The 13913-nt window shown below is 44.3% G+C and overlaps 1 protein-coding gene across 1 annotated transcript in view; it reads right to left on the bottom strand.

The window, feature by feature from the left end:
* Positions 1-13913, bottom strand: part of GOLGA3 (golgin A3) — an 84029-nt gene that overhangs the window by 39743 nt on the left and 30373 nt on the right. The window contains exon 13 of the mRNA XM_088476689.1: positions 5024-5287. Within this exon, the coding sequence (XP_088332815.1) occupies positions 5024-5287 (264 nt within the window). The remainder of the gene's footprint in view (positions 1-5023; positions 5288-13913) is intronic.

Genomic DNA, 13913 nt, shown 5'->3' on the forward strand with positions numbered 1-13913 from the left:
CTTACGGTCCGTAGCATCCTTCAAGGAAGACATGGAGGGCATGGGCAACGTAGCACTACGGACCAGGCATGTCACATGAGAATCCACCTGTGGAGGGGACTCCCACTTAGAAAAATAATTGTCCGCAAACGGATAAGCCACCGCCAAGCGCCTCTGAGGCTGATACCATTTGCCAGGCTGTTTCCACGCCTCCTCTAAATGGTCCACTACCTGACCCGAAAGAGGAAACACTGTGGCGTCACCCTTAATATCCTTAAAAAAGGCATATTTAGACTTGGACACCGGAGGATCTTCATCCTCAATCACTAAAACTGTGCGGACTGCCCGAATAAGTCCAGGAATATATACCTTCGACCTAGCGTCCGCCTCTTTAGTATGGAGAGGTTCCTGGTGAGAAAGATCCAGAATCTCCCCATCATCAGACGTCACGTCGTCATCCTCATAAGGAGCAGACAGACGCCACCATCCGCTTATGTGGCCGCAACACAGACTCCCCTTGTAACACGTCCAACAAGTGCTGTACAGAACATGTCAGCGAATTAACCCACGCAGGCTCCTGAGAGACTTGGGGAGGGGTATTAGGGAGACTGTGGGGTACCATCAATTGTCTCAGGAAAACCTGCATGGGTGACGACACCACTGACTGCTGTGACAATGCCATCTGTGAGAGCGCAAGCTGCGGAGCTAACTGGCCCACCAGGGTTGTAAGTGCTTTGGCGAAACAAGCCCAGGGCGGCTCCTGTACCGGGGCCGTGACAGTAATTGGCCTGCCAATAAATAACACTGCTGACATAGCCCCTCCACGCTACCCTCCCCCTCCGCTATTGGTACCTTACATGTAGTACACCGAAGCTGGAGAGGAAAGTCACTTTCAGACATGATGGTAAGTATGTGACTCCTCACACTAATACTTTTAGTATAGCGTGAGACCACCCTCTCAATCACCGCACCGCAAGGGCTTTAGCAAAAAAAGATCAGGGACAGTGAAAACGCTGACAGTAGAAATGTACAGGCAGCAGCGCTAGCAGAAGTCACATACAATGCAAAGAAAATGAATTCCTGCACTATCAGCGCTGTTACTCAACTACGCAGACAAGGAGCCTGGTAGGACACAGCGCTGCATACACTGACCAGAACCTTAACGGAGGAGAGGTATGCCGGGGGACCCAGACCGCGATGCCACCTTTCCAGGCTTCCAGCAGTGCTCACCATGCGTTCAGAGAAGATGGCCGCCGAGGAGCATAGAGGAGGCCGGCCTGGGGGAGGAGCGCTGCCACAGGGCCAGTCGGCGTGTGCAGAGAGGGCTGTGTGCAGCGGGGGAGGCGCCGGCTGTGAGACAGGGAAGGCGCGCTCCCCTGGCATGCATTTAACCCCTGGGATGCCGCAGCGGTGCCGCTCAGCCGCGGTCCAGCTGTCCCAGGGGGGTAGTGGAAGCGCAGGTTAGTACCTGGCTCCACGCTGCCGCCAGTCCCCAGGGACCATGTTCAGCAGGGTCCCACCGCGGGGCCCCGCTGCTTACCTTGCTGTCCCCCTTAGATCCGGCCATGGTCCCAAAACATCTGGGGTCACCGCTAGCTGTGACCCCAGACGCTTACCAGCAACCCCGGATCGGTACCGGCGTTCTGGTACCGGCGGGGATGTAGGAAAGACAGCATGGACGTCAGCACTGACTGTCCATGCTGTACTTCCAGATGTGCAGCCACAGCTGCATTGTAGAAAGCTTCAGGGGCTCTTCTAAGCCCCCCTCTAACAGGTGCATCCGACTCCGGCCGGGCACCAAACTAAACTGAGATGCCTTGGCTCGGGGGCGGGGTATAGGAGGGGGACCCTAGTGCATCCTGGGAGGCTGAAAGCTTTAACTCTATGGTGCCCGATGCCTGACGTCATCACCTATACCCCAAGGTATCCTGTGGATACCCTATGGACCCTGAAGTAGAAAGAGTACAATTCCAATACTCTCCTAACAGAAGAAATGGCGTCTTCCAAGTTAAGAACTACAGGCCAAAGAATCCAGTGGTTCAAAAGGGGGGTTCCTAAGAGCAGGAAGAACCAGAGCCAAATTCCAGGGCACCACTGGGGGTATAAAAGGCGGCTGAATGTGTAACACCCCTGCAGAAAGGTCTGAACAGCAGGAATAACAGCAAGTTTTTGCTGAAAGAAAACAAAGAGCGAAAACCTGAACCTTTATAAAACTAAGGTAGAGACCCAAGCTGATAACTTTCTGCAAAAAGAATTGCACCCGGCATAAACGAAACACAGAAGGGAAAAAAGCCTGACGAACACACAATGTGAAATGGGACACCCAGACCCTGTGATTGATACGAGCCGATGATTGCTTCTGGGCCCTGAGAATTGTCTGATGCTGGCGTCAGAAGAACCAGTGTTGGAAGATCGGGGTGATAACAGGGGCCTTAACTGAGTAGATCGGGACGAAGAGGCAGCCGCCAAGTAGGGGCCATTAACATCCGAAGTAGGTCTGTTTACCAAGCTCAACAAGGCCAGCAGGGAGACACCAGAATTGGCAAAACCCGCTCCTCTTTCAGCATGTTGAGAACGCCTGGAATGAGAGCAGTCAGAGGAAAAGGGTAGACTAGGCAGCTGAGATAATCCACCTTCCAATCTCAACCCTGGGATGTAGACCGCAGACATGGCATGACAGGATCTCCGATCCTGTCCTAGGCTCGCCCCAGTACAGGATCAGATTTGTCTCCCACATGGCTTGAACACTTCTGGTGCCTCCTTGATGATTTATGAATGCGACAGTCGTCACGTTGTGGTATTACATTTTGACCGGGAGCCCCTGCAAGAGATGCTGTGTTTGCACCAGGCACTACAAAAAAAAATGGTCTCCGGAGGCAGGGTGTGCATAGAGGGGGCCGCTTGTACCACCTGCAGTTCCCTGCTTTGAATTTTACAGCTCTAGACCCGCACATGGCTGTAACTATAGCAGCCCACGGCACCCCTGTGGTTGGGTCCATACGCAGAAGCTACCCTGCCAATCTGGGAGCAGCATTCCCATGCAACTTCCGTGGAACAAAGCTGCTTCCCTTCTCCAACTGCCCCTACAGGGAGAGAGACTCTTCCAGGACTGCTTTCACCTGCAGTGAGTAGTATTCTCTGCCCCGAGTAGGAAATAACAGGGCATCTCTATCCTGGTCTAGTCTACCCTTCCATCTCCTGCTACTCCTAGGTCTTGTGGTGCCACTACTCTGGGATTGCACCGCCTGTCTACTCCTGCACTGTGTGCCCTCAGCTTCTCCACACCTGCTCCACTCACTGTGAGAAAGGCATTATCACAGGCTCCTCCTTACCTACCTTTAAACCCCACAGTGCTCCCCTGTATCTCACACCCTGTGACTCTACCCGTGATGCTGCACCCCACCTCTGCAGCAGTCCTACCCTGATGCGACAGCCATGGCTTGACAGCTTCAACGCATTTCGGGAAGCTAACTCCTCTTTTCCAAGAAGTGCAGTGTTGCTTCCTGTGTGACAATTTGTACCGAACCGAGCTCTGTCATCTGACATCTTTCAGCCATATAGCTATACCTGAGATGTATCCGGCAGCGCACCACTGAGACTGTTACCTTCTTACATACTCTTTTACGGTTTGGCGAAACAATTGCCACTTTATTTTGAACTGTGCCTTACATGTGTTATCTCGTTGCCTAGATGTTTACCATTTTCTATATGTTACCTTATTTTGTTGCTTAACGTTTGAGCCCTCCAATCTGAGATTTGCCGGCTCATGTACATTCATTAATAATGTCTCGCTGTGCACTCCTGGACCATGCCTAATCCTCCTTTAGTTTTCCCTAGAGATACACTTGAGGGGGGTATCCGGCAAGGCAGCACTGAGACTTTTAACCTGACCAATAAAGTTAATATTTAAGTGAAACTTGATCCACGATCAACTCATCAGTGGTGGGCATTTAAAGAGATAAGCTGTGTAAGAACTTCCATAGCTGATAAGCCAATCAAGAGTGCAGTGTTGGAGAAACCGAGAAAGGAATCCTTGGTTAAATCCCGGGAGCACAGGTTAGTAATTCCAGGGGGATGTAGTTAAATTGCCGGCGGATGAGATGCTGGCCACCGAAACACCATCGCCGGAATATTGCCGCCCGGTCTAATGCCGATATCCCGAAGGACATCAGGATACCGGGCGTTAGCATCCCAAACGTCCAGACACTGATATTAGGTTAGGCACCCCCCGTGGAGGGTTAGGCTCCACTGGGGGGGGGGGGAGGTTATGCTTAGGTACCCTCCCAGAGAGGGTTAGGGTGGGAAGAGAGGACTGTTAGGAGGTACTTACCTGCCCTAGTCGGGATCTTCAGTGACTGGGCTTCCGGCGTCGGTATTTCAACCGGCGGTTATACAGCCGTTGGCATCTCATACCCAACCCATTCCAGGGGATGAGATAGTAATAATAACTAATCTGTTCTCTGCAGGTTAATCAATGGCCCATGTAGGAACTCCTTTATACTGAGCACAGCATAAACTATGTAATATGCTTTACAGGAACAATCATTGATGAATCAAATTGCCAGACTCTGGTATATAGCACTAATGGCTTGCATATGTCAATATTTAAATTTTCATCATACGGTTTTTTTAAGAGCTACTCTTACATTGTGAACTTCCAGGATATTTAAACAGCAAGTATCCTGGCTCAAGCATAATTCCAGCCAACAGATAAATAACTACTACTCTACAATAAATTCAGCTTCATCATGTTGTTTTAAGATGCCAGTTTCTTTCTACTCTAGAAACAGTGAAATCTTCTGGGCGCAATTGCTGGGAAGTAGCCAGGACAAAATATTATTTTGCTATGTAACAAAATAGAGCATTGGACAACTTTATAAGGACAAGTGAGCATGTTATTCTACTCCTTCCATGATGAATGCAGGAACTGAAGCCACAGTAGTGCACGCAAAATGCAAAGTTTTATGAGATTAACAACTTTACTGGGACATAGCAATATTAGAGATGATTTTCTATTCTGTTACAAATATTTTATTACACAAACCTGTAAGCGGATTTCCATATCATCTCTGTCATTCTGAGCAGCTTGAAGATGGGATTCAAGCTCTTCCATTTGTTCCTGCAGTTTAGACATTTCCTTAATAATCCGAGCCTGTTCCACTTCTGCTGCCGACCTATCACCCTGAAGCTTCAGCAACTCTCTTCTTAGCTCTTTCACTTCGGAATCTAGCTTTTTCTTGGTGGTTTTCAGCTCACTGATGAGTTGGTCCTTGGAGCTGGCATCTCTGCGATATGCTTCTACCATAACCTATCATTGCATAAACAAAAAAGCAGCAAAAAAATGCTTACAACAGGAGGGAAAAAATAATTTATGCTTTTTCACAAGTTTTGATATGAAAACATCAGAAAATAAATTTTACAGATACTTATGGTTGCTATTCCAGTCTAATCTAGACACCTCTATATGAAGCAGTTTGCAGCGGTTAATTGTTGCAATGGTAAATAAATCAAATTATTATCATTAATTTATTTTTCTTGGCAGCCATAACAATTAGATTAACACCATAATCAGCTGAGTAGAGACAGGAAAATGTAACACCTCGGTAGGGTATATCCTTCCCTTCGGTGTCATTACAGTTTCATGTAGTGTGCTTACTGCACACTACATGAATATCTCACACTCAACATGCAGAATTGATTGCGAGTAGAAACAATGTGTGTTTGTGTGGGAATAAAATAGAATTGCCTTGTTGTTAGAACAAAAGAATGGAGTCTCTGAAATACAGTGTAGTCTTTATTGATGGTGACATATTCAAAAGAGGTGAAAACCTTTTTGGTGGGACATAAGGAGGCTGTATGTGAAGCTCCCTGCAAGAAAGGCTGAACTTCTGGAATGGTGGCCAATTTCCTCTGAAACAAGATCGATTAGGCCGAAATTTGTCCCTTAAGAGAGGACAATTTCAGACCCTTATCCAACCCCTATTGCAGAAAAGACAAGAGGCGAGACACTCATAATCTTTCAGGTTTAAACTTGTGTTTTTCACAACAGGAAATAAAGAAGAGTTATGGCAAAATCTACTCTTGTTAACTCTCTTTCTTCGAAGTCCATGAAGGTCCACAGGGAGACAATGGGGTGTAGGTTGTACTTGGAGGACCGGACACCAACAGCAAAGCTTTTTTCTATCCCAGGAAGCTGCGGTCCATCCCCTATACACTGCCCACAGCCTGAAGGCAACTCAGTTTTGTTAACAAGCCGAAGGCAGGAACAGGATAGGAGAGAAGGAAGGACTGGTACACTGAAGAATCACACTCTCACACAGAGAAGGAAACAAGTGATCAAGAGAAGAAACCCATAGAAGCCAGGTGCGTCAGGGCGGGTGCCCTGTGGACTTCAAAGAAAGAGTTAATAAGGGTAAATTTTAACATCTCTCTCCTTTTCCTCTTCAGGGTCCAAAAGGGAAACAATGGGGATGTCCCAAAGCAGTTGTTCAAGGGCAGGGATGCTCATTAGATGAGAGGAGAACCCGGTGCCTGAAGAAAGTATCCTGAGAGGCAAATGTATCAAAGGCATAGAACCTAAGAAAGGTGTGGACAGAAGACCGCGTGGCCGCCTTCCATAGTTGTTCAGCAGATGCGCCACGGTGGGCTGCCCACGAGCAGGGCCGCTACCAGAAGGTGTTGCCGCGCCCTGTGCGGCGAGGGACTCAGACGCTCCCTCACTCTGAGTGTGGCCAAATTACCATAGGCCCGACCACCGGCGGGACACTTCGGCCCTCAGGTGGAACAGCAAGGCAGTGCCAAATAAGTGAAAATTGGGATGGATTGGAGTGGTGTGCCCTCTATGGGGTGGCTCCCCTGTTCGAGCGCACTTGTCGAATATCCCACGAGGGACCCACAGAGCGAGTAGAATGAGCTGATACTGTAGCCGGCACAGGAAGGCCAGTCTGCGTGTAAGTCTGTAAGACAGTCATGAAAAGCCATCTGGCCAGAGTCTATTTGTTAGCTGGCCATCCCTTCTTATGGAATCCATATAGGACAAAGAGGGAGTCAGATTTCCTGATGGTATTAGTATGGTCCACGTAGATCATCAGAGCACAGACCACATCCAAACAGTCCTCACCTGCCGAGAGGTCTGGTGATTGAAAGGTCGGAACCACAATTTCCTCATTAAGGTGGAAACGAGAGACCACCTTGGGAAGGAAACCAGGGTGTGTTCGAAGAACAGCCCTGTCCGGATGAAAGATCAGAAATGGGGAGCGACAGGAGAGCGCCCCTTAATCCGATACCCTACGGGCAGATGCTATAGCCAGAAGTAAAAGTCTTCGCAGTGAGCCATTTGACAACTAATAAAATAGAGGTTCCTGAAATGAATAGAGAACCACTGACAAATCCCACGGAGCCACAGGAGGGACAAAGGGAGGTTGTATATGGAGAACACCCTGCAGGAAGGTGTGACTATCCGTCAGAGGAGCAATTCTGCGCTGGAATCAGATGGACAGAGCAGAAACGTGCACTTTCAGAGAGGCTAGGCGGAGTCTGAGATCCAATCCAGCTTGAAGAAAGGCAAGGATTCTAGAAACCCTAAAAACCTGAGGGTTAGTCTCTAGTGGCACACAACTGGAAATATGTATGCCACACCCGGTGATAAATCTGGGCAGAGGCCGGTTTACACAAACTGAGCATGGTCTGGACCACAGAGCTAAAAAACCACTTAGAAGGGATGTCTCAAAAGCCAAGCGAGCCAGGTCCGGATAAAGACAGGGACCCTGAGACAACAGGTCTGGTTTAGAGGAAGTTTTAGTGGCGCGTCTATGGAGAGACTTTGAAGATCGGAGTACCAATGGCATCTGGGCCAAGCCAGAGCTACCAACAGGACCGTTCCCCTGAAGTTGACTTCAGGCTGTGGGCGGGGTATAGGGGGGAAGGACCAGAGCATCCTGGACTAGAAAAATCTTTGCTGTGGGTGTACCACCTACACCCCATTGTCTCACTGTGGAGCCCTATGGACTCTGAAGAAGAAATTGGTCTTCCATATCCGATAATACATATGGGAAGTAGCTGGTTTACAAGCCTGTATCATGGTATTCACCACAGACTCTGAAAACCCCTTGGCCCTCAGAATATTGTATTCAAGAACCATGCCGTTACAGCCAAGCGATGCAAATTGGGGTGACGGTATAGACCCTGAAGCAACAGATCTGGACGCAGAAGTAGACGATACAGAACGTCTGAATTGTCCTATATGATAAAATATAACCTTTAATGATAATGTTCTAAAAAAATTACTTGAAATGGATAAATAGGTGAAATATTAAAAACAGATATTGAGAGTGAATAAAGTATAGAAAAGTGAAATTAAAATAGAATTGAATAAATTGCTGTAACCAAGTGTGTGTGTGTACATTCATTAATGAAAACCTGTTATTGGTTATAAATATTATTAAATTGAAAAAGGAAAGGAAAAGCCAACAACTCAAAATAATTACCCTTGGTGTAGTATATTCCTTAATATTGGATGCCTAAATAACTATGATATAGATTCAATGGAATCAGCTATTAGAGAGCTTAATTATGGAAAAACATTGTCTGGTATTATAACATGGAGTACAAATGTTATAATCAGTCACCGCTAAAGACAATTTTATTATAAATATTTTCATATTTTACGATAGCACTTCTTCTATTTTCATTTATGTTAGAATGATTTTTTTCCCCTTTTTCACAATAAACATTTTTTCTTTTCTTTCTCACTTACTAGTCACTTTTTCACATTTATATGGATCTTAGATGATCCTCTTCATTATATTTTATCACTTATTTTTATAGATTGTTTCCTACATTATTGGCGACGTGGCCATTGTACTTTATTAATTCACTAGATACACTTGACTTTTACACTTTTGTAATCGATGAGAATTATTGTAAGTATATCACTTTCATATTTCGATATTATGATGCACTTATTTTATCAACACTATTTAATCACTATTTATAATAACATAATTATATATATTTATTTAGTGCACTATATTCAAATTCTATTCGATATATTATATTAGAAGTTATTGATGTTATGATGATGACACTTTCATAATATATTAAAAATGAAAAAAAAAGATATATTGTTTGATTTTATTTTTTAATTTTAATTTAATACACCCATCCCCTATTATTATAATCCATTATTGGATTTAGGAGAACACTTTTATACACTTTTTCAATAATGAACTAATACTAATGGGGTATGCTTTTTAGGAATGTAAGCTGAGATATGTGCTTTTAATTATATACAATAATGTTAGAATGATTATTGTTTTTTGGTGAGAATGATAACAATAATTTAAATGTAATTCATAATTTTTCTTCAATCGATTTTATGAAATAATGTGAATATATAAGAATGATACACATTATGCGAGAGCTTAAATATACGATTTATTTCCATTCTTGCTGTGATAAATACATCTACCAATGAAAATTATGAATCCAGACACACCCCTATGACGGACATGAGTCTTTAAACCGGATTCGATGTAACAATCGGCTTACCTTGACAAAGCCAAAGGGCGAAATGCGCATTGGGACTTAGCGTGCCATGTGTGTGTGTAAAATTGGAAAAGCCTATTGTGTAGTAATGCCGAATATGTAATAGAGCCGCAATACTTCAGTGGCGTTTACAGTGGACAGCTAATATCCAACAGCGCTGCATTATCAGACAGCATTCCCGAGCAGGGAATAGATAACATAGTACTGAAACATTTATTAGAGCCGCAATATCCAACAGCGCTGTATTATCAGATAGCATTTCCGAGCAGGGAACAAAGAACAAAGTATTGACACATATATTAGAGCCGCAATATCTTAGCGGCGTTCTCAGGATACTATCTATGTATGCTAATACTGCGCTACTATCATGATTTTGTTTGTCTAGCAGGGAGTTCTCAGCATTATTCCTGATTACCTAATACTATTCACCTATACCACTAGCCATTTAGGTGACTGATATATACACATCATCTAACGATACCAGTACGGAGGATGAGAGAGGGAGATTAAGCTTACATACAGAATTTATACTATTGATACTGTCAACATAATCTGTCAGAACCTGTCCCATGTTTCACTGTATGTTTGAACTTGCCCCATGCTTCACTGTGTGTCTGAATGAATGATTAATAGAGCCGCAATATCCCAGTGGCGATTTTACAGACAGCTACCGTATGCTAAGGCTGTATAATCAGACAACGTCACCTGCGGGGTTCACAGTGTCACCTCCAACTAATTTATGCCACACATCTGTGGAATTAGTTATTTAATCTGGATAATATGTGTATTTAAACATCAGCACAGCGCATGATAGAGGGAGACCTGGTTTATATATATAGTCATTACTATCAAATACTATTGACAGATGATATCCTCCCCACTGCAGTGCACTTATATATTAACAACAGCTCAAAAGTGGTTAATTGGGAGTTACAATTTTAAGAATATATTCTTGGTCCATATATTTATAAGACCAGTTGAGACATAACAACTATAGAGATTTTTATCTGAGTATGGCGGATACTAATATCGGGCAGCAATAAGCCCTAACAACAAACAGGACTATTTAGAATATAGATTTCTATGCTCTAACTGAATATATGCTACTTCTTACATGACATATGATTGATTTATGTGAAATAGCTTGACTTGTACCACGTAACATACCAGCATCTCAGATAGATACAGAAGCTGGAATATTCACACTGCCTGTCTAGTACCATCAACATGATAATGTTACAGTTAAAGTAACAATTGATATTGTAACATTGTTGATTACCTGAATACTCAATACTGCTGCTGATTTTTGGCGGTGACTGATTATAACATTTGTACTCATGTTATAATACCAGACAATGTTTTTCCATAATTAAGCTCTCTAATAGCTGATTCCATTGAATCTATATCATAGTTATTTAGGCATCCAATATTAAGGAATATACTACACCAAGGGTAATTATTTTGTATTTTGAGTTGTTGCCTATTGGATTACATTGACATCAAATGATGCAATAACTCGGATATCTACCCTACCATATACTAATATAATATACAAGATTTAGGCTTTTCCTTTCCTTTTTAAATTTAATAATATTTATAACCAATAATAGGCTTTGATTAATGAATGTACACACACACACATTTGGTTACAGCAATTTATTCAATTATATTTTAATTTCACTTTTCTATACTTTATTCACTCTCAATATCTGTTTTTAATATTTCGCCTATTTATCCATTTCAAGTAACTTTTTTAGAACATTATCATTAAAAGGCTATATTTTATTATATAGGACAATTCAGAATTACCATATCATCATTACGGTTAATTATTTCCTAGAGTGCACCAGAACAACTCATCTTTTCTTCTTTTTTGTAATAGTTTATGAGTTTGGTGGCACCACATCCCGAGTATATAGAGAGATTACAAATATATATTGAATAATTTGAGAAATATATGCTCATTAATAATAGGGAATGGAAATATATCACCCATTTTGTGCAGATCTTTCATTTGTTGAAGTTGATACAGAACATCTGCCAACAGGGTCCGAAGAATTGCGTACCAATGACGGCAAAGCCAGTCTGAAGCCACCAAAATTACCATCCGTGCCACATGTCGAATCCGCTGAATTACCCTTGGGAACATTACCAGTTGGAAAGATGTAACCCAGTGCTGTCATGGCATCCACCAGAGATGCCTGAGGATCCCGGGACAGAAATCCGTACCTTGGTATCTTTTTGTTGACACGAGAAGCCCTTAGATCTATGTCTGGAGATCCCCATCTGGCAACTATTTCTGCAAACACCTCCTGGTGTAATTTCTATTCCCTGGGTGTATACTGTGGCGACTTAAAAAGTCCACCGCCCAGTTGTTCACCCCTAGAAAGGAAAATGCAGAAATAGCCAGAACCCAGTTTTCTGCCCAATGAAGGACGTCATTGCTATCCAGCTGCGTGTGCCATCCTGCTTGTTTATGTAAGCATGTGGTGTGGCATTATCAGATTGGATTCGTACTGGTAAATTCTGTAGATGGCATTGAGCATGAATCAATGTATACATCGAATTGCCCTTAGGTCCAGTATGTTGATAAGAAGAGCGGTCTCCTGAACAGACCAAGGACCCTGTAAGGGTCTGTCTAGAACCACCAGCCTGTTAGGCTGGCATCTGTGGCGACAATGGTCCAGTGCACCGACAATTGCCAATCTTGGTTCAGATTTGCATCCTGCAGCCTCCACTGGAGAGAACATCTGATTGTTTAATTGAGGGTCTTGTTTTACCCATCGATGAAGCAATTGGTTCTATAGAGGTCGGGCATGAAATCTGGCAAAAGGAACAGCTTTGAAGCTACCATTTTTCCCATTATCTGCACTGCTCTGAGAAACGAGATATGAGAAATGTGTAAAATGGTCCTTATTCGGGATTGTCGAAGAGAAGACCCAAAAATACCATCTTTTGGGATGGAACTAAATTTGATTTGGGAAAACTGATGATCCAGCTGAATCTCTGGCGCATGTCTAAAGAAATTTGAAGAAGTTGTTGCAATAGAGCTATTGAGGGAGCCCTTAGCAACAAATTGTCCAGATAAGCCAACACATTTATCCCCCCCCTCTCCTCAGTAGGCCTTAAGCTTTGTAAATACTCTGGGGGCGGTGGCCAAACCAAATGGCAGGGCCTGAAATTAAAAATGCTGATGCCCCACTGCAAACCGCAGAAGATGTTGATGACCTTTCCCATATAGGGATATGGAGTTGGGCATCCTTGATATCTATGGAAGCCAGAAAACAGGATTTTGGTACTTCCCATTAAATCCATTTCTCCGATTCCACAGGGGACACTGGAGCTTCATGACAGTGGGGTATAGACGGTGGGTTGAGTTGAGCCTGGCACTTTAAAAATCTAAAAGTGTGACTGGCTCCTCCCCCTCTATGTCCCATCAGCCCCAGTTTTAAAGAACTGAGCCTGAGAGGAGATGGAGAACAGACTGAAGAACAGAGAAGGAGAACAGGAAAAGAAACAATCCAACATACTGACACACTGCAAGAACACAGCAGGCTGCAGGGATAAACAGTCACACAACGAGAACAGACCAAACTGCAAAAGAACTGAAGCAGAACAAGTAAATGATAACCGGCAAGAAGCACTGGGTGGGCGTCCAGTGTCCCCTGTGGAATCGGAGAAATGGATTTAACGGTAAGTACAAAAATCCTGTTTTCTCCTTCATCCACTAGGGGACACTGGAGCTTCATGACAGTGGGGACGTCCCAAAGCTACCCTTCTGGGGGGGGGGGGGGGGGGGAGAGTGCTGAACGCCCTGCAAGACACTGCGACCAAAATTTGAAGCAGAAGCCGCAAAAGTGTCAAATCTGTAGAAACGTACAAAAGTATGTACAGAAGACCACGTAGCTGCTCTACAAAGCTGTGAAGCTGAAACACCTCTACGTGCCGCCCAAGAAGTACCCACAGAGCGTGTAGAATGCGCAGAAATGGATACCGGCGGTGGTCGAGCAGAAGCAACATATGCCTGACGAATAGTCAGACGAATCCACCTGGCCAAAGTCTGCTTAGACGCAGGCCAGCCACGCCGATTGGCATCATAAAGGACGAACAGAGCCTCTGATTTACGTAGTCCCTCAGTACGGGCCACATAAATGCGAAGCGCCCGAACCACATCCAAAGGAGTGAGAATCCCCGGAAGAATCCGACAACGCTGGCACTACAATCGGCTGATTCAGATGAAACTCCGAGACCACCTTGGACAAAAAGGAAGGGCGGGTACGAAGTTCCGCCTGATCTTCGTGAAAAATCAAGTAAGGGGAACGGCAGGACAAGGCTCCAAGTTCAGACACTCGTCTGGCCGAAGCCAGGGCTAATAAAAGGATCATCTT

The sequence above is a fragment of the Taudactylus pleione genome, unplaced genomic scaffold, assembly GCF_031769625.1.
Source record: "Taudactylus pleione unplaced genomic scaffold, aTauple2 ptg000191l, whole genome shotgun sequence".
Taxonomy (NCBI): Eukaryota; Metazoa; Chordata; class Amphibia; order Anura; family Myobatrachidae; genus Taudactylus; species Taudactylus pleione.